Genomic DNA, 21,642 nt, shown 5'->3' on the forward strand with positions numbered 1-21,642 from the left:
CCGAATACGAGTATCCATTCCAGAATGACTTTTTATTTTATCCTGGTTTCTCTGCTGAAAGGCCAGTTTGGATGTGAGGGATTCTCCCTCCCTTCCCGGAAGCGATAGGGAAGGCAGTTCTGAAATACCAAAGCACTGAACCTGCTAATCCACCCCCCCCCCCCCCCCCAGACCAGCGCTTCTGCTTCAGGAATTCATCCTCTCTCCCCTGTACGTTTGGTCTAATAAGCAGGGAGCCAGGCCCCATGGAGCTCTGAAACCTTTACTATGACGTTTTTAACAACCTGTGTGGATTGTTCCAAATGTTAATGTTTCTCCCCCATTTCCAAATGGGCGCTGTCCTTGATCTGAATCTAGTTGGCAGCTATTCCTGAGGAGGTGACCTGTTGCTGTGTCTTGCGGTTTGGTATTTATTTCATCCTTAAGCAGAGCTGCTTGCCTGCCAGCTCCTGGTCCTCCTGTTACCACCTTTTTTTTTTTTTTTCTCCTTCTTCAGACTCGAACTGCTTCACACTGCTTTCCTGTTTTGCATCTGTCTGTGCATTATGTAAAAAGGGGCAAGGGCTTCTCTTTACAGTGACCTCAGAAAGAAAAGGAAACAAACCCCCGAGGCAGATGGATCTAATAAGCATTAAACCTCCAAAAATCAGATTTTCCATGGTCTGTCAGAAATAACAATTCCTCGGCTTTAGGGCTCCATGGGTGAGAGGGAGGGACCGAGAAGGAGAGATTAGGATGGCCACTCAAAAGACAATGTTCTGGCCCCCTTCCCCGGTGGGACCAGACATTCAGACTACGTTAAAAGTTTCTGTGGAAACCATGTGGCTGGACCACCTGCACGCTCTGCGAATGCCTGGAAGAGGCTTGAGCTGCTGGCTACAGGATTTCCACCAGAAAGCCCAGTTTTTAAGGAAGGCATCCCACGTGGAATGAAAAGGCATGCCTCATGCCTCAAAATTCGCTTCGTTTTACACCTAAGATCGTTAGACAGACCTGAGCCACCATTAAATCAGGTCTCCAGGAAGCATTATATAACACGGGAACACCACTGCAAAGGGGTGCATGCATGCATGCCTGTATTGTAATTATATAATAAGGGGGTGGATATGAGCAATGTGACTAAAGGGAATCAGGTTTACCTCCGGTGAGGCTGGGGGTCAAATCCCAAAGTCCCCAATTAGAAAAATTACTGTGGCCCTGTAAAGCCCATAGTGTTGAACTTTTTCTTTCTCTCTATATGGTACACGTATCCATCTAGCTATATATTAGCATAAACAAATACTCATGATCAGTGAGAGTATAAACTTTATTTAATGTGATAAATATTAAATATATATCCCCTGAGGTCAGCAAATGAGAAACCTATTGGTTAAACCTCACATCTTGTACCAGACCACAGAATCAAGCAAACCCCAACTGACATCTCTATGCTGTTTCTGACCTGGAAGATCCAGGGGGATAATTTTTGTTTCATTGGACTGTACAGATGAACCTTTGGATAATAAGATCTCTGGCCCCATTTGCCTCACAAACCACTGCATAGAAATAACAGTCAGCAAACAGATCACAGGTGATTAGGGCTGCCAACTGGCTCCAGATTTTCAGAACAGGTTGATCCAGTCCTGATTTTACCCCACTGCATGCAGGGACTTGTAGATTTGATTTACCTCTTGAAAATCTGGAGCCAGTTTGCGACACCGCCCCCCCCCCCCCCCCCAACATGGGTGATGCTCTTAATTAGATTAACTTTGCACATTTATGACTCACTTTCCCTTCATCAGAGCAGTGCCAAATTGAGTGAAAGAACGTCTTCATGGGTCTGTCTTTATTCAGAAATCTTAATAGCTGATTTTTTGAGGAAACAGAAGCTATGTGGGCAGAATGAACATAGCTCCAGTCTAAACTTCGATCTCGCTCCCCTGTGGTGAGCGCCACACACAATATGGAGGTCACAATGTTTGCTTACGTTTGCACGCTTTCTACCACACACACGGAGGCCTGCACACTCCCAGCTGCCCTAATGTCATTCCGCCTGGCTTTTGTGCCTCCCGGCATCTTCTCTCCTCCTTTGCTCTAAGCCACAGGGGCACTCAACAAAGCCAAATTACAGGGGGTGGGGGGAGAGGGTCACTGAGTGAATTGCTCTTTTCTCAATGGGCAGGGTCAAGGAGAGCAGAGGCAGGGAAAGTATCTATGGAGCCATGCAAAGTAAGATCATTCCAGACCAAAAGTAATAATAACTTTTATACTCCCCGAGAGCGCAGAAGTACAAGAAATTTAGAGTATCGGGGCAAAATCAAAGGAGGCTTTGGAGTTGGATTTAAAGAGGGAACCAGCAGTTGCTATTTGAAGGCTTAGCTAGTACTGCTGCTGCTTTAACCCCTTGTGGTTGTACAGTCCTAGCTCCAGTTTTGGAAACTGATAACAACCCAAAACTTGAATGCCTAGGGATGGCAATTTCATTTGCTTGAGGGAAAGATCAAGGCAGATGACAGACCCAAATTATCTGCTACATGACCAATGGGATACAGCAGTTGGAAAGGCAGGACTGAGATTATGGAACGAAAAGTTTTGTGCAGGCCGAGCCACTGAAATGAACAACTAACGTCCTGCTCAGTGTAACCGTGCCTGAACCACTTGCACACACCAACTGGCAGATCCAAAGGGACTACTTTGGTGACGTTTGCGGGCTCCTTGGGGAGACCTGTATGAAGGAGGACCCTGGCTGCAGCAATGGAAAAAGCCATCACTTTTGCACGGTTCTGCAGCGAGTTTGTGATCAGAAATGTAAGAAGAGGTTTTCTGAAAACCAAAGTATAAAAATATAATATGATGTCAACTGCAACAGGACAGTGGGTACCACCTGTGGAAACTTAAGGGCAAGCCCTGAGCAAGGCGGGAGCTTGAACATGGAGCAGAGCTCCTCCAAAAGACGGTACTAATGATGAATGAGGAAAAATGAAAACGAGGAAGCGTAAAACCCATGCTATGTGTTCAGTGATCTGCACTTATATTGCTCATCATACTGGCTCTGTAACTGCTATAGCTGTTCTTACTGCGTTTAATTCAGGCTCAACCAGCCTTAAGGCACTTCCATGGTCCTGGGAAGCAACATTAGTTAGTTCCCCAGCTCCAAATGACAGAAGAACAAGACAGAAAATGGAATCAAAGTGACTTCAGAGTTTTACCCGACAATCTCAAATGACACATTGATATTTCTCCTCCCCAGGTAGCTTACATGGATTTACTTCAAAGCACCCACTTGGTGACAAGAAAGAATCGTTCAACCTGAGGATTATTACCTACTTCAATTGTGCAAATTGTTTGCCTCTCTCTGGATCACCACAAGCTAATAATTGAAACTTGCTCAATTAGTGCAGACCAAGTTGGATTGGACTCTATGAATAGTTATCTTCAACCAAACGATATGTATTTAGTATTTACCAAAGATAGTAAACTAATAGTGGAAAATCATTAGTCAGGAGGTTCTGCTGACCCCTTAAAGAAGCACCATTAGCGTTGACCAGTCACTTTTCTGGCGTTAATGTGTTATAGTCCATGGTGCGGTGCTGAAACATTGTCCTGGACTTGGAGTTTGGGGATCCAGCGTTTGAGATTCTTGGACTCAGATTTTGTATGAACAACTGTTATGCGCCTTTCTCATGCTTTGTGTGCACAGCTTTTATGTGCACAGATTATGTTTCTGCTCACAATGGGGCCGATGCAATACAGTGCCCTCAGCCGAGCGCACCATTTAACCCTTGGTTGGACATGGATTTTGGACACACGTCCACAACCCCTTACTCTATAAAACTATTAATGCGTTCAAAACGCGCATCCAACCCCCCCCACCCTACCCCCCAGTAAAACTAATAGCACTCATCACATGCAAATGCATGTTGATGAGGCTATTAGCTATTTCCCCCCCCCCCCCAATTAAAAAAAAATGTGTGCCTGACATGCAAATTTTTACCTTCAGAGCAGCCTAAAAAGTGTACAGATTCTGCTTTTCTGTACTTCCTCTGACTTACTATCATGGCGATACTAAGTCAAAGGAACCAAAAGGACCAGAATATTTAAAAAATAAAAATAAAAAGAAGTGAGCCGTAGGTCAGGCTAGGAAAAGGGAAGCTCAATTAAGGAACATCCATTTCCCTAAGCCGTGGATGTGCACAAGTTAGGAAAATGAATGCTTGGAAATCCAAGTGCCTGTTTTCCTAACCCGCTGACAGCCACCTCTCCTTAGCGCCTCCTTGGCAGCGCAACCCCTCATTTAAATATCAAATCGCGCACCTAGGAGAGGTGGCTGGGAGGGCGTTCGGAAAGCGGGAACTCAACACCGAGCACCATTTTCTCCGCAGATTTCTTGCATCGGCCCCAATCTACTTATAGTGTATGATTATGCGTTTAAATCGCATTTTTTGCGCATTATCCATGCTGGGCTCCTAAATTATTGTTTGTGCACATACAGCGTGTTTTATAAGTATAAACCATGTTTCGTGTGCACTAAACATGATTTATGCACGCTATTCATTTATTTTGTGCAGATATTTAGGATTTAACATGCATTTTTTTTTTTATTCTGGATGCATTTGCACACCATTAACTTACTGCATTGGGAGTTAACCTTTTTTAGTGCGTGCAAATGTGCAGCAAAATGAGCCCCCCCCCCTCCCCCGGGCTTATTACATCAGGTTTTTTTGTGATGGCAAAAAGTTCCAAGGTTGTTAGCCCAGCAAACTTCCTACAAAGGAGGATCACCAGGGGCTACATCATTATCAACATCACAGCTTTCTGGCTCCGTCATCTATTTGGGGCTGGAGGGAAGAGAGAGAGTGTGTGTGTGTGTGTGTGTGTGTGTGTGTGTGTGTGTGTGGGTGGGGACGACGACAGGGTAGGAAGAAAGCAACCAAGTGCTGCTGCTATTTGCAGAACAGAAGTGCATTAAATCCACATCGCCAAAGAGATGCTAATAAGCACACTTCTGTGCCAATTTCCACAAACTCTGTTACTGCTAAAAGGGGGAGGGGAGGGGAGAGAGAGATCAGGAGGGGAAGGAGGGGAAAGAAAAGGCAGCAGGGGTAGAAGGGAACAGTGGCATGATTTACACCGCCACACTGACAAATGTTTTCACTCGCAGAGGCAGGACTGTGGCAGAAAGGATGTGAGCAAATGAGAAACAGCAGGGACCTCTGGCTTTGTGGCGCTCACATCTGCTGTAATGAACTCCTTTGCAGGCTCGGATACCCTTCTGCTTCCTGTACGCGTCCCCCCAGGATTCCAGCGACTGTGGGCATCTCTTGGCGGTGCCCGCTCCCCGATAAGATGCTCGGGCAGCGGTGGGGCAGGCCCAGAGCTTCCAGGCTTCCCCCCAGCGTCGTGGCCAAAGCTTGGATTTACACTGCAGGGGAAGCACAAAACACGCTTTGGTGGGGGGGCCTCGTCATGAAACTGAAAATGTTCTGACCCGTTTACAGAATATATCCTTGACACTAAGCCTCTGAAGGGCTGCAAATGGCTCTCTTTCCCAGGACCCCCAACAACTCCCTAAGGCCACCACTGCTATGACATTTACGGATACAGTAATGTGGCTGCTGGGCTTGTCTAGGTGAATTAAAAAAACCATCAAAAAAAAAAAATACGTAGTAGGTGCCATCTTTCACTGGCCTAGCTTACATTTCTGGAAACAGTTAAAAGGCAGAAGCAGCCGGTCTCCCTCATTTTATTCAGCTGTCAGCTGAGACGTGTTAACAACCAAATTAGTATTAATAATAACGATGATAGTAATAACATTGATAATAACCGGAGCTGGAAAAATCCCACATGCCAGGTTACCTGGGCGCTTAAAGCTAATGGCCCAGGTGCTCAATGGAAGAAATACGTTGGTATCTTATCTGCCGCCGGCAGAGCCCGGGCAGGGGAGTGCTGTGGTGGGTTTGCGACCCGACACGCCTGGCGCCTTGTTCCCCTCGGCAGCCCGAAGGGAACAAGGCGCCCGGGGGAGGAGGGAGCCTGCTTAGAATCAGGGGAATGAGGAAGGGAGGGAGAAGAGGAGAGGAGGAGAGTGCCGGGAGAATGAAGGGGGGAGAGCAAAAGAAAGCAAAAAGTCAAAAATAAAGGAGAAGAAACAAAATTACAAGACTAACCTTAAAAAAAAGACAAGAAATAAAAATAAATATCTCCCTCCTTCTTCCCCCCCCCCCCCCCCCCCCAACGCAAAACAAATGGAAGAAACATCTCCACGGCTCCTAAAACTTTTGGGCTGCCACCTTAAGTTTTCTAAATATTTTTCCACCCCACAGATAATAATAAGAATACAGCACACTACTTCTGAGTATTTAATAAGCATCACACCTTAAAACCAGACACAGAGCCACTGCTGGTGTATAATCCATTTAAACGTTTAAGTGCTTTGGCACTGAATAGCAGCCTCTGAAGCAGTGAGACGTAAAAAGGATGCATTATTATTATTACTCAGCTGCTTCTGAGTGAATTGGTGCCTATGTTAAAGGACGTAAGGGAAAACAGAGCTGGCAGCGCAGCCTCAGATATGCTCTTCGCTCCCAGCCCAGTGCTTTAGTTCTTTCTGCCCTGTGGATGGAGTACTCTTTATTACCTTATGTATTTTGAGAAGGGGGGAAAGTCACTGAGCACCACTGGGCCCCCTTTCACAGTTCTGCATCCAAGGAAGAGTGGCCTAGCAGTTAAAAATCAGGGACTAGTAGGAACCAGGACACCAAAATCCAAATCCTGCTTCTCTCATGGGCACTCGTTGTGGTCTTGAATTAGCCAACGTCTCCCACTACCTCAGGAAGCCACTGGGATTATAAGCTCTTTGGGGCATGGACTTCAACCTAAAGGCAATTTGCAGTGCAGATCCCTAGTGTAGGTGCCATAGATCAACTCCCTTTGCTTGCCTGTCTTTGAATGTACAAGGCGGAGCATAAGACAGAGAAAGTTTTGCCCACTGAATTTTTTTTTACATCAAAGCAATATCCAGGCTCTGATTTACTTGTGCCTGGACTTAATTCACAATGAAAGAGGAGTAAGCACATTAGGAAGTCGTCCTAAGTATCGGGGCTGATACAGTAAAATCGCGGGAGAGCGGGCGAGCGCCCGCTCTCCTGTGCAAGCGATACAGTATTTTAATTTATTAAAATTAGGGCCGGCGGTAAAAAGAGGCGCTAGGGACACTAGTGCGTCCCTAGCGCCTCTTTTTGGACAGGAGCGGCGGCTGTCAGCGAGTTTTTGACCCGCGAGCCACCAGCCTATTTCAAAATTTTTTTTCTATTTTTTTTTAACTTTCGGGACCTCCGACTTAATATTGCCATGATATTAAGTCGGAGGGTGCACAGAAAAGCAGTTTTTACTGCTTTTCTGTGCACTTTCCCGGTGCCCGGAGAAATTAGCGCCTACCTTTGGGTAGGCGCTAATTTCTGAAAGTAAAATGTGCGGCTTGGCTGCACATTTTACTTTCTGTATCGCGCGGGAATGACTAATAGGGCCAACAACATTTGCATGTTGCGGTCGCTATTAGGTTCGGGGGGGGGGGGGGGTTGGACGTGCGTTTTGGACGCGCTATTACCCCTTACTGAATAAGGGGTAAAGCTAGCGCGTCCAAAACGCGCGTCCAGTTGCGGGTTAACAGTGCGCTCCGCCGGAGCACCCTGTACTGTATCGGCCTGCTAGTAAGGAAACCAGAACCCACAGGCTTACCCTGACGCATCCATGTGGAAGTGTCTTCTAGGGAATATGCAGTCCTCCTCTCCCTCCCATGTCTCCAAGCAGGACAGGCTTAACAGGGAGCAAGCCCTTGGAAGCAGGGTCTTAACAACTTTTTTTTGTGCCTGCTTCGTCTCTTCATGTGTATATTGCAAATCTTATGTGTATATGTCTTACTGTTCTGCACCCCCTCACACACACACGTAGAGCACCAGGAGCCCTAGATGGCGCCTTCAACTTGATAACTAATAATTTAATAAATCGCAGTCTGTCCTGGTACTGTGCAGAAGTGAAAAATGGCTCGCTCATTATGGGTATTAACAACTCTCCTCACTTCATGTCTTCCCAGTCGCCCTTATTGCAAGGATGGTTACCCTTTATCCCCTACCTTATTTACCTCCAGAGCCTTCCACATCAGCCTCATTAACAGCAGAATCAGTCCATTTCATCTTTCTGTCCGGGGGCAGCCATAGCCCCCCTCATTACTGGATCAGTTCTAGGTAAGCTTGACTTGCTGATCCGCTTCCTGTGGTGGCTAGGCCTGTGCGCCCGGATCAGGCTGGGGAGCAGAGCCCGCGGTGCAGACAGCCCGTGAGAGCCAGGGGCTGAATGCACCATGCCAATGCCATCTCTGCTATTTATGGACCCTCCGGGTCGTGCGTCACTTCATTATTGCTCGCAGCAGGTAGTGAAGCTCAGCCTTTGCCAATTATAAATTTTACTATGGAAAGCAGCACTAAGGCCGGCCCTTTATTTACAATATCATCCTTCCCTGGTTCTTGGCTCTGCTGCGTCCTCTTGTGGTCTTATTCCCGGGTCTTCTTTATTGTTTGTATTGCGATCCTTCGGTTTTCAAGCTTCTTGGAGATATAATGTCCACCCCTTTTGTGACTGCCCCACCCTCTGTTTCTCAGCCAGGTCTGCTCCTCCATTGTTTACCTTACAGTTCTGTTTCCTGGGTGTCAGGGTGCTGATAAAGGATCTCAGTACAACAGCATCCTGATTCACCGGAAAAAAAAATACAGCAAAAGCAGGAGTAAAGAAAGGTGTGCGCTGCTGTTTGGGCTGGAGTTCTATGGCTAGCACAGCTGCTTTGAAAACAAAGGAAAACACAATGACTCAATACAATTCTGCCTGTGTGTGCGGGCACTGGCAGGACTGGCACCAAGTCACTCCTGTGGACAGCAGAGAAACAGGCACTGAGGTTTTTCTGTGCAAAACGATCAACTCCCTCCTCTCTCTCTCTGCAGCTGTAATGTGGGACTTCCCGATGCCTGGGTACAAAAGGCATTATATATTATCAAAACCTTATGAAGACTGAACTCTTTAACACCAACGAATGACGGTGATTTATCAGCTTGGTAGTCACCTCCAGCCTCATATATATGTTTTCTGTGCATCTCTCTTTCTTCCCAATTCTATGGTAAGCTTCTTGGGCAAGGAACACCCGAGTGAGCCTGTATGACTTTTGTTACTCATTAATTGCATCCATTTACTGATATACCAGTGCCATGTTAACAGTGTGGAAAGAAATTTAGAAAACCTTGGTGCCTGCCAAAACATTTTTGGAGCCTGGGGGTTTTTTTTAATGGGGGGGGGGCTATTTTGCTTTATATTTTTTATCTATTTATCTCTTTTTTTTTCAAATTGTATTTCTTTTATTGTTACTTCTTGTTTTTCTTTGCTCTCCCCCTTTCCTCTCCAGGCACACTCATCCTCCCTCCAGGGAACCTTCCCCGCTCCTTCCTCCTTCCCCTGTTTCCAAGCACCCTCCGTCCCTCTGGGCTAGCTTCCTACAAAAGCGGTTGCATATGCACCCTAGGTGAGTCCCTGGTGACAGCCACCACCATGCTCTAGCACCCAGGCCCTGCTGACGGCAGCACTCCACCACCTAGGCCCAATTAGCATTTCTCCCATTCAGTACCAGGACTTCCATAAGAACATAAAAAAGTGCCCTGTTGATCAGACCAAAAGTCCATCAAGCCCAGTATCCATCTGTTTCCAAAAGTGACCAATCCAGGTTTCAAGCGCTTTGAGTGACCTGGTGCAGCCACTCAAGCAGAATGGAATGCATAACAGTTTCCAAAGCAGAGAGGGCACAATACCCTAAAAAGAAAAAGATCGATGGGGCTGACTGGATGGACCATTGGGGTCTTTTTCTGTCTTCCTTTACTGTGTTAGCTTATGTTACTATATTAGCTGGGCAATCTGAGACATTGAGAGAGAAAACAATTTACCCCAAAGCAATTCTACCAAGCAGTGCCTCATATTTTTATTCTGACAAAAATCAGGATCCTCAAGCAAAAAAAAAAAAAAGCTACAGTATAGCACCAGTGTTTAAAATATAGTCCAGACTAGGAATGAAAGCTGCCACCAATTTAAACTCAACAATTACCCAAGTGCCAAATCAGAAAGCAGTAAATGCCCGAGGTGCACACTGACGGGTGGCATGTTGATAGAGGAGCAGACAGTGAGGAAAGAAAAATAATTTAGATTTACAAAGAGGCTTTTGTTCAAGTAGGACTCTAAGGCAGTTGACAGTCTTGAGAAGTTCACAATCACAGATGCAGCCACCTCTGGGGGTAGGAGGTAGAGCAGCACATTTTCAGCATTTGGGATGGAACAAATGTTCCAAAATGGGTGAGATGAGAAGGGAGTGTGTTCTAGTATTACCAAACTACAGCCAGTACACACTACACAGAGATAAAATGACAATGTTGCAGAGTCAGTGAAAGAATGACTTGAACTCACATCCCAGGACGCTTCCCACCCTTAGTTTAAAGCAGTTACTTAAACTCTTTTTCATAGAAACCTGTTGGTGTTGGATTCTAACCCTTCCGTGTATACCCCCTTAATGGAAGCTGAGGTGCTCTGGGCTGCCCACCAAACTCAGGGCAGGAAGAAGGGTGCCCAGCTTACACATCACATCTACACTACTTACTGGCCCACACAAATGCATGTTTGACTTTGTAGCATGCTTTGAAGGGGGATGTAGTCCGTTCCTGTCAGCCAGATAGGGTTTACCACCTTACCACAGGGTCTCAACAGCACAGGCTGATTCAGTCCTGGTTTCCCTCCACTGCATGGATGGATTTCTTCTGAATTCCTCCTCACACACCCCCCCCCCCCCGCCCCCAATTGATTTCCCCTAAGAAAATGAGAGGTAAGAATTTATACCTGCAAGGGTGCAAAACCAGGGCTGGATCAAGTCTTCAGTTGACCTGGAGAAGGTGACAAACAGAGGGGAACTGCCTCCCAGCTGGAAGCAGTGGGAGGGGGAAAAGGATTTGACAGGCAATAAATGAAAAGACTGGGGATGCACAAGAAGCAAGTGCCACTCTCACACTGGCAGAGTCTGTGCAGCAGGGACTCGGGGCTCCTGAAACGGGGGGGGGGGGGGGGGCAGATCCCTTCTGCTCATTGAGAACATCCAGAAACATGAACAACCCATCTTCCTAAAACTGCCCGCTTTACAACTTTAGTTATACTCAGGGAGCTCAGTTTTCACTTTCTGCCCAGAAATTTGTCAGAGTTCATTTTCACAACAAAATACAAAAACAGGAGGTATCGGTGGAAGAAAAGAAGACTTCTCCGTTTTCAGGGCATCATAAAATTGTTGCTCTAGTTGTAAGGAAAAATAAAATAAAAACTGAAAACCGAGGTGCCTGGTTATACTTAAGCCTAAGCATGCCCTAGAAGAGATCTTCAGGGCAGCTCGCCTCTTGCACAAGCAACTCACACTTACCCACCAATGAAACGTTTGTCTGAGGTGCAAAATGCATCTGCCTCCCTCAGTCCCCATCCCCACTTTCCCCTATTCCGATCTCTAATTTCCAAAGTGTACACACGGAGCCCTCTGAATCTCACTGCATGCAGTGCGCAGCTGTAACACATCTGGAGCTCCTCTGGAATGTCTCCTAGTATATTGTGTGCCCCAGGCCCCTGGATGGAGGGGGGGTCTGTAACTGGTACTGGCAGTGCCTGTTCGCTCCAGTCTTACTGCAGCGTGTTGTCGTTTTATACTCAGCAGCTGAATTAACACAAGTAAACAACTCTTCTTTGTTTTGGCTCGTTATTATCGCTGGGGGGGGGGGAATGCTGACGACCATTTTTTTTTTTTATCATGAATAAACAGTGACATCTCTGGGAAACTGCATTAAAAGAAATACAGGACAATCCAAAGTGGAAATAAGAACCTGAAGATAAGGGGGGGGGGGGGGGAGGACACGAACTTCTGAAAACCGAGGGGGGCCCTTTTCAAGCAAGAGATAGCCAAATCTTTATTCAGGTGGAAAAGCCGTGGAAGGCCAGTGCTGGCTCACACAAAGCACTAAGCAAAGCCCCCAGGGCCCTATAAACAAATTCTGCAGCCCTCAAACTTCAGAGCAGCTAATTGTGCAGTCAGGAAAGCTCTTAAGACTTAAAATTATCAACAGTATCAGATGTTATCATCATCAACCTGCATATCTGCCAGAATAATATGCATGCGTATCTTTTCTTTGGGGGGAGGGGGGGAGCGGAGGGACATGGGAGTTTGGGCTTTCAGCTCGATCCGAATCAGCACCTATTGGACTGTGAGCCTTCAGTCACAACCCCCAGTGTCCTCCATTTCATCAAAATGTGCTGCCTTCCATTTAGCAAGCCCAGTGCAGAGCAGACACAGTTCTTGACCAAGGATCTGCTCACTAGGCATTGTGCTTTGATGGCTGGCCCCAGGTCATCAAGCCCACCTCCCAGCCTTTGGTTAAAAAAAACAAACAAACCCAAAAACAAGACATAATCTATGGAAAGATAACAGAGCAGCGTTTAGGCCAGCTTCCACCACCTATTCCAGAACTCCTGGTTTGTAGACTTTCTTGGGATCAGGGTTAGTGTGGGTGCCAAAAAAAAAAGAAAGAAAGAAAGGGCAGCAGTTTGAAAGATCGCCCTTTTTCTCCTTAGGGAGGGGAAAAAAATCTTCCACGGGCTAAATAAACAAATAAATAAATAAATAAATAAATAAATACTATCAACTGCGGATGGAAAACAGATACAAGAACCACTGCGGAACTGATTCTCAATTCTTAAACTTAGCAGGTGCAGGCAAAAGTCGGACAGTATTTCTTGCACAACTTTGTCCTTTTCTTTTTTTCCTGAAGTTGTAAGAAATGAAGGCCGACGGTATGCCCGATCTGCAGGTTTATATGTGAATTACTATTGCCCCCCTGCCCTCGCTGGAACAGGCATCAGGCCCAGCCCTACAATAATCTCCGGGAAGTAATTCTGACCCACATAATAAGCACAGGCAGCTCTCGAGCAATGCAACCATAAGGCTCAAAATCAGCCAGAAAAAAAACCCCAAAACAAACCCAGGTATTCTGCGAATAGAAATTTTTTTTTTTATTATTAAATCTATTATGTTTGCTACCGGCATCTGGACACAATGATTCTTAGCCCATGGCCAAATACGCAGGCTGACACGTTAAATTGTCTAAGTGCCTGACGATAAGCGGGTCATCGTTAAAGACGGCCGGGACCAGAGATGGAAATACACACTCGTTTGTTTGGGGGGGTTTAACCTCGTTATCAACAGGGCCTTGGCCATCAATCAGAGGAAATTTTTCAATCCTTTTTTTTTTTTTTTTTTTTAATCGGATCAAATATCCTGAATGTATGGATGCATTAGCAATTCTCCTCAGTAATTCCGTGATGGAATAATATCACAATATAAGGATTTTGAACTCTCCAGACCCACAACATGGCTATTTCAAGGCTCTCCGTCATCATCAGCCTGGTTCTGTCCTACCTAGGGTCGGTGATCCCTTCCCAAGGCCTTGGATGACAATTAAATTGCGTTCTCGAATGAGAATAGTTAAAAGGAAGAGAAGGGAAGTACAGGTTATGCACATTGGGATGAAACAGCAGAACTGCCTTAAAAAAAAAATAATCAGGCGTCGTAAGAGTTGCAAAGAAAAGCAGCCCTGCCCTGCAGTGCCCTACGGCGGAGCTCCTCCGCTTTTACCGAGCTCCAGCCCTATGTTTCCTTCCTGAATGCACCTCTGTTGTAAGTATGAGAAGGCTACAAAGGCCAAGCCCCGCAGTCGGAACGATCCCCCCCATAACGGACTGGATTCGGGGCCGTGCTCGGATGCCCTGTGGGTGCCCTTCGTCTCCTACGCTCTTTCCCCCATACGTAGGGTGGGCGTCACAAACCGCCCACCCAGATCCTGCTCTGCCGCCGAGCCGACTGCTCCCCGTCCCGGCTGCCAGCTGGACCCTCACCCATGCCAGCCTCCCAAAGCACTGCCCTACCAGGTGGTAGTGTCAGGGCAACAGCAGGGTGGGCTCCCCAGCTGCCCGCTGCGCCAAGCCCCAGGGTGGGACCTCACAACTTGAGGATTGTTGCAAGGTTCCCAGCAGAGATGGACTGCGGGGTCTGAACCCCTCGAAAGGCTGCGGGAGCCGACGGGCATGTGTTCCTGTTAGCAGGATCCTGACATCCTCCTTCGCAGCTCTTCCTGCGGGAACTTTGCAGGGATGTCAGTACCTTGGCCAGCTATCGGATAACTCCTGCCCGCCCGCCTGCTCGCCCGCCCGCCCTCCTGCCTGCCCGCCCGCCCTCCTGCCTGCCCGCCCGCCCTCCTGCCTGCCTGCTCGCCCGCCCGCCTGCAGCGTCGCCTCTTCCCCTTGGTGTTTCGGGTCTGGGTTTTTCTTTCCTCCCGCGGTGACAGCACGAGATGGGCAGCCTGGAGCAGATCCTGGCCCTGCACAGGAGCCTGAAATGCCAGGGAACAATTACCCCCCCCCCCCCCCCCACACACACACACACACACAACAGCATCCTGAAGCAGGGCGCAGCGAAAGCCGACGCTAAAGACCACCAGTGCCGAGCCCGAGCTTCCCATCCCCCCTCTCTCTCGCCCCCCCCCCCCGCCCCATTCCAGAAGAATGTGGGACAGAGAAAGGGGGCAATTAGTCCAATTACTGTCTCTGCCTCCATTCAGCCTGGCCAAATGGCCTGTAATTACCAGGCAAGCACGGGGGGGTGTGGGGTCTGCGGAGGGATGGGATGGGCAGCCAGACCCGGAGGAGGGGGGCAGATCAGGCCCGGCGCGATGCCACCGACCTCCGCGGAGCTCTGCCTTCCCAAGAAGCAGAGGGTCCCGTTTCTCCCCCGCCCCGAAGCCAGGGAAGGACCGGGGCTGAAAGAGACCCCCCTCCCCCCCCCCTACCAAGTCTCTGCGGGTTGCCCCCGGAGTTTTACCCCAGCATGGAAAGGTCGGCATTTCCTACATCTGCCCCATGTATTTCACCTTCTAAACAACCTTCCGCGGTCTTCCACCGGGGGGGGGGGGGGGGGGGTGAGTCACCACTAAAAACATTAGAAAAAAAAAACAAGAGCTAAGGAAATATTAGGAATTCGGGGAGGAGGAGAGTTAAGGATGAGACCAAAGTTTACATATAAAACTTTTTTTTTTTCCCAATAGTGAGAAATCATTAAGTTTAAACCTGTCCCCCTGCCCCCCCCCCCCCTCCCTCCTTAAATCCAAATGTAGCGCATCGGCGGACGTCCCACTCCATAGAATCTGCTGGATTAACACGATCCGTCGTTTTAAAAAGAATTTCAGTCTGCGAAGCGCTTATTTTCTCCCTCTCCACCCTTGTCATTAAAAGTTCACAGCGCATCCTCGCGTTGGTGAGCAAACTCGCCAAAAAAAAACCAAACCCAAACCCCAAACAAAACAAAACAAATTAAAAAAAAAAATGTACTCGAAGATGCATAAGTGCCGGTGCTGCACCCCCTGCTCCAGAACAACCCGCTCCCCGTAACCGCTGCCCCCCTAGGCAGGGGCTGCAGAAGAATCTTTTTTTCCGGACGTCGTCTCTTACCTGCTGCGCCGCAGATCCCGAAGTTGAAGGCGATCGGCAGGGCGAGGCGGAGGAGGAGGAGCGCACCCAGGGCTGCTGCTTCGCGGATCCGGGCTGCAGGCATCGCTCTCCCCGGCGCTCTCTCGCCCTTCTCCTTTCCCGGCCGGATCAATCAGCGATATCTGTCGTCGTCCCCCCCCCCCTCCCCTCCCCCACCCACCCCCCCAAAAACCTCCGAGCCCTCTCCCCAGCCCCGCGGGCTCCGATCGCCCCCCCGCCGGTGCCTTGGAAGCGTCTCTCTCCCCCCCCCCCCGCCCCCCTCTCTCTCCCCCTCTCTCTCCGGGATAGAAAGCGATGGGGCAGAGGCGAAGGGGGGCACCGCCGCTGCCCTCCAGGTCCCTGCGCTGCCAGCTCGCCGCCCGCCCCGCCGGCTGCCGCCCCGGTGATGGCGGGAGAGAGGCGGCGGCGGCGGCGGCTGGCGGGCGAGGATCCACTGCAGGCGGCGCCCCTCGCCCTGTCTTCTCCCTCTCCCCCTCTCTCTCTCTGTCTCTCTCTCTCTGTCTCTCCCTCTCTCTCTGCCTCTCTGCCCTTCAGCGGGGCTCCTGCATCTCGCCCCTGCCCCTGCCTGCTGCCTCAGTGCCGAGGTGTCCCGCGCGCGCAGGAGCCCAGCAGCAGCCCCGGGGAGGGGCCCCGGCCAGGGGGAGCGGCGACGGCCGGCGGGCGCGGCCGCGCGGGGGGGTGCCCGGCGCCGGGAGGGGGACCCGCCGAGTCAAAGGGGGCTCCCGGAGGGACGACAAGTCACCCAAGCGCAGGCAAAAAAAAAAAAAAAAAAGCGCTTGCTTCCCCAAACCACCCCGGTTTTCTTTCCCGAACTGAATTACAATTAAGATGAAATCAGCGACCAAGCAGCAATGGGTGGAAAGGAGGCTTTGCGTTCACGGAAAGGCACAAAACTGCTTGCTTGTGTGCTGGGGGTCTTATACGTACTGTACAGAAAAAGGTGAGCTGGAAGATGAAGCCTAGAAATCCATTTGGTGAAAAGCTCACCCTTTCACATTCCCAAAAGTATTTATTTTGGGCATTCTCGGGTTTTCACCTTGATTTTTCTTGTTTCCGTGTGTGTGTGTGTGTGGGGGGGGGGGGGGGGGGGGGCTATTGACTACATTTTATCCAATTCAGCCTAAATAGAAGGGCCGCTTGTGACACAATGTGGCAAGATGAATTAGCAAACAATTACAGGGAAGTGCTGCCTCTTTATTAGAGCGCTACCACCGCTAGAAGGCTGCAGAAATGGGGATGCTCTCAAGAAACTTTACCGGCGTGACATGTCAGACGTGCTCCAAAGTAATCCATATCGTGCTTAACATAAAATGAATAAGAGAGGGAAAAAAAAGTACATATTAGCGATAATACTAAAATGAAATTACAGGGTACACTGGCTTTCTTTTGTCAGTAAAAACAGGATTTTGTAAATATTGTTTATGGAAGGGAGAGAGTATTACTTAGTGATTATTACTAATGGACTGTCCAAGCAAAGAAGAATGAAAGTATTAGCCAAATATGATATTCTGCATAAAATCTGATTCCGTACTGGGTCCTTTTCCATAAGAAGATATATGTTTAAATGTGCTTGCCTCTCTCTCTCTCTCTCCTTCTCTCTCTCTCGCTCCATCCCCAGACCCAGGAACAGGACTATGTAACAGAGGAGACTGCATGCAGTCCCATTTTTTGCAGCTGGTTTTAACTACCCACTGACCTTATTGTGTCTTCTTTATCAGACGTCAGGTTAACATTTGTATCAGCGAAGCTATGGTTTTTACTCTTTCAAAAGACACCTCGGCCATGTGTGTATGGCAATAGGGAATACCCTAGCAGTGGATCCACACAAACGGTGAATTCACCACTATGTACAGCATTCAGTCAGGCTGTAGTGCACTCAGCGGTGACTTTTGTAAAACTAACCGCGCATTTAAGTGCTTTAGCGTGCACTCTCGTGAACTCCCATCCTTGCCATTATTTTGTGACCCTTCCGCAAGGCACATAACTTTGCTGGGCTCAATCGGTCAGCTCCGCGGGTAGGGTAAACGTCAAATGGTATCTTGTACAACGTTTTCTACACTTCCAGCTCTGGATAAATAATCAATGCTATTATTACACAGGTGACTTTATATAAAGTTTTAATGCTATTGCCTGTCCCAAGTGTCTGAAGGTTCTCTTACTTGGCAGCCGTTTACCCAAGATAAATCAAAACGACTTTTATCCCAATGCATTTAGGTATTAGTGCACCTCCACAACCCAGTTCAAATCCTAATTTCGATAGGTGACTGTTTGACTCAGACGTACTCAGATAATTGGAAAAAGCTTTGATCCCTTTCAAACTTAACCGAATTGTTTTTTTTTTTTTTTTAAGAAGTTTAGATTTACAAGTGACGACTCTGTTCCATGAAAATATTCACGCAGTTGTGATTGACAACCGCATGGGACGTTTGAATATGCCAATGAACATTCATGTCTGAAGCAAGCGAAAGACATCCCGCGAAGAGGACACGGGTCGGAGGAGCTGCCAGTGGCCCAGGGCCGCGGATGGCTCGGGATATAGCGGAAGCAGTTCACTGCCTGTCTCGGTGCAGGCCCGGATCCCCTGAACGCGCATGGCTCAAGAAGACAGGGATGTGTGAACCGCTCCCCCTCTCCTGTCTGATCCCGGCACACAATCTCCTCCTGCCTAGAGAGTGCACCAAGGCCACGGAAACAGGGGCTGCGCACCCACGTGCTCCTCGGGTACTGAAATGAGTCCGCCTGCCTGCAACTCGGACAACGAGAAAGGATCCCCCTGTACCTGCCTGGAAAAGCAGAGCACAAAGCGACTCTTCTTCACCTGCTGGCACGCCAGACTCTCTCCCACTCATACACTCTCTCTCTCTCCATCCCATGCTGTTGCATGTTACCTCTCGGTTTCAATGCTTCAGACAGTTCTTCTTAATTCCCTTATCTTTCTCTTGCACTTATTCCTTCTTCTTTTGATTGCTTTCCCCCCCCTCTCATCATTATCTTTCTTTATGCTTTCATTCTGTTTACTCGTTAAAAATAAACTCTATGGTTTATCCTTACATTAGCAAGGGGGAGGAAGGGGGGAATTCTACTTTTTCACACTTTCTAACTGTGATGGGGAGGGGAGGAGGAGGTGAGGAGGATTTGGGATTGATGAGCTGGAGGCTGATGTAAACTCTGGCAGCTGTAAATGACATATTTTAGTCCTTTGTCTCTGGGGGAAAAAAAAAAAAAAAAAGATCACTTTCCCTAAGCAGACAAAAGCAAATCACAAGACGGCGCAGACTGAGCACTGTAAATGTTTTCTCCTTCAGTGTGGGAGCTTTAATATAGATCTGAATAAGAGAGGAGGTCATTTGAAGAGGAGACACATACATTGCAGTTCACGTTTTCTTTTCTTTTTATCTCATTTTTAAGAAGCTGTATTTTTTTTTTTGGAGGGGGAGAGGGCTGAGAGGGAAGCACTCAGACCATTAAGGAGGAAGGATAGTTAGTTTCTGCTTAATGTTTTTGTGCCTGCCTCAGATGAAAGCAGAAGGGATGAACAGTATTGCAGTGAATTAAGTAAAATGACAGCACACTACCTAAGGGACAGGAGGACAAAAAAAACCCAAACAAACAAACATTGAGGCCCCCTGCTCCTTTCATACAACATTATCCTGGTTGCAATCAGGTTTATTCCCCTTTTGTGTGGGGATTTGTGGGGCAGATGGCAGGATCGCCCATTTCAGACATCTGCTTTATTACTGTTCTTTCTTAAACCTCCTTAGGAAACTTTATTGTAACTTTTTACGCTTTATACAGGGTGGCCCATGGAAAAGTTGCCTGCCTCCAATGCACTGGTATTGGAGGCGGGCTACGTTTCCATGGGCCACCCTGTATCTTTGCATTCCTGCTTGTGGAAAAGAAAAATGTACAGCTAATGCTGAGTTTTCTGAGGAGAAAATAAGGTAGTATCAGAACTCCTAGTACACTATTTTAAGGAATTGTGTGTTTTTATTTCACGTTCTCTGAGCAACCATAAGTTCTTCTTTGACTTATAAATATCTCAGTCTGTCACTTTTATTTCTGATTGCCATCTGGAACATTGCATCCAGTTCTGGAGGCCATACATCCAAAAGGATATAGAAAGGCGATGATTCAGACAAAGATGACGAAAATTGTGCAGGGTCTGAAGTGAAAGCCATGCCTGATAAGACTGAAGTGTTATGAAGGACGATATCCGGAAGTGGATCCTTAGGCCGACTGACCCGAGGGGGCAGTCGGGAGGCAGAACTCCCACTGGGCAAATGGAGCTTCACCTGGAAACCCGTGACTCCTCCAGAGGAGCTGTGGGAGCCCGGGTCGCTAGGACTTAGGAGTCTTCGCCCTGGAAGCCCGAGGTCCCCCCGGGAGGAGCCCGTAGGGACCCGGACCGCTGGGACTTAGGCGAGGACGGAGAAACCCAGGAGTGGAATATGAACCGGAGTCTAGGCAGGCTGAAGACAAGCAGGAACTGGAGTCACGGACCGGAGTCAAGGCAGGCTGAAGACAAGCAGGAAACGGAGTCACGGACCGGAGTCAAGGCAGGCTGAAGACAAGCAGGAATCGGAGTCACGGACCGGAGTCAAGGCAGGCTGAAGACAAGCAGGAAACGGAGTCACGGACCGGAGTCAAGGCAGGCTGAAGACAAGCAGGAAACGGAGTCACGGACCGGAGTCAAGGCAGGCTGAAGACAAGCAGGAAATGGAGTCACGGACCGGAGTCAAGGCAGGCTGAAGACAAGCAGGAATCGGAGTCACGGACCGGAGTCAAGGCAGGCTGAAGACAAGCAGGAAACGGAGTCACGGACCGGAGTCAAGGCAGGCTGAAGACAAGCAGGAAACGGAAGTCACGGACCGGAGTCAAGGCAGGCTGAAGACAAGCAGGAATCGGAGTCACGGACCAGAGTCAAGGCAGGCTGAAGACAAGCAGGAAACGGAAGTCACGGACCGGAGTCAAGGCAGGCTGAAGACAAGCAGGAAACGGAGTCACGGACCGGAGTCAAGGCAGGCTGAAGACAAGCAGGAAACGGAGTCACGTACCGGAGTCAAGGCAGGCTGAAGACAAGCAGGAATCGGAGTCACGGACCGGAGTCAAGGCAGGCTGAAGACAAGCAGGAAACGGAGTCACGGACCGGAGTCAAGGCAGGCTGAAGACAAGCAGGAAACGGAGTCACGGACCGGAGTCAAGGCAGGCTGAAGACAAGCAGGAATCGGAGTCACGGACCAGAGTCAAGGCAGGCTGAAGACAAGCAGGAAACGGAGTCACGGACCGGAGTCAAGGCAGGCTGAAGACAAGCAGGAAACGGAGTCACGGACCGGAGTCAAGGCAGGCTGAAGACAAGCAGGAAACGGAGTCACGGACCGGAGTCAAGGCAGGCTGAAGACAAGCAGGAATCGGAGTCACGGACCGGAGTCAAGGCAGGCTGAAGACAAGCAGGAAACGGAGTCACGGACCGGAGTCAAGGCAGGCTGAAGACAAGCAGGAAACGGAGTCACGGACCGGAGTCAAGGCAGGCTGAAGACAAGCAGGAATCGGAGTCACGGACCGGAGTCAAGGCAGGCTGAAGACAAGCAGGAAATGGAGTCACGAACCGGAGTCAAGGCAGGCTGAAGACAAGCAGGAAATGGAGTCACGAACCGGAGTCAAGGCAGGCTGAAGACAAGCAGGAAACGGAGTCACGGACCGGAGTCAAGGCAGGCTGAAGACAAGCAGGAAACGGAGTCACGGACCGGAGTCAAGGCAGGCTGAAGACAAGCAGGAAATGGAGTCACGGACCGGAGTCAAGGCGGGCTGAAGACAAGCAGGAAATGGAGTCACGGACCGGAGTCAAGGCAGGCTGAAGACAAGCAGGAAATGGAGTCACGGACCGGAGTCAAGGCAGGCTGAAGACAAGCAGGAATCCGGGAACCAGGCAGGAATCAAGCAGGCAGGCAGGCAGGCAATCAGCGGGGAACAGGAACGACGGCAACTAGCATTTCAAAAGAAGGAACCTCGTTG

The 21,642-nt window shown here is 48.9% G+C and overlaps 1 protein-coding gene across 3 annotated transcripts in view; it reads right to left on the reverse strand.

Annotated features, from left to right (window-relative positions):
• Window positions 1–15,762, reverse strand: part of UNC5B (unc-5 netrin receptor B) — a 258,217-nt gene extending 242,455 nt beyond the window's left edge. For all 3 annotated transcript variants that reach the window (XM_029608947.1, XM_029608948.1, XM_029608946.1), the window contains exon 1: window positions 15,592–15,762. In XM_029608947.1, coding sequence (XP_029464807.1) covers window positions 15,592–15,694 — 103 coding nt within the window. In that variant the 5' untranslated portion in view covers window positions 15,695–15,762. The remainder of the gene's footprint in view (window positions 1–15,591) is intronic.
• Window positions 15,763–21,642: the final 5,880 nt, after the last annotated feature.

Source organism: Rhinatrema bivittatum, chromosome 7, assembly GCF_901001135.1.
Source record: "Rhinatrema bivittatum chromosome 7, aRhiBiv1.1, whole genome shotgun sequence".
NCBI classification, from domain to species: Eukaryota; Metazoa; Chordata; class Amphibia; order Gymnophiona; family Rhinatrematidae; genus Rhinatrema; species Rhinatrema bivittatum.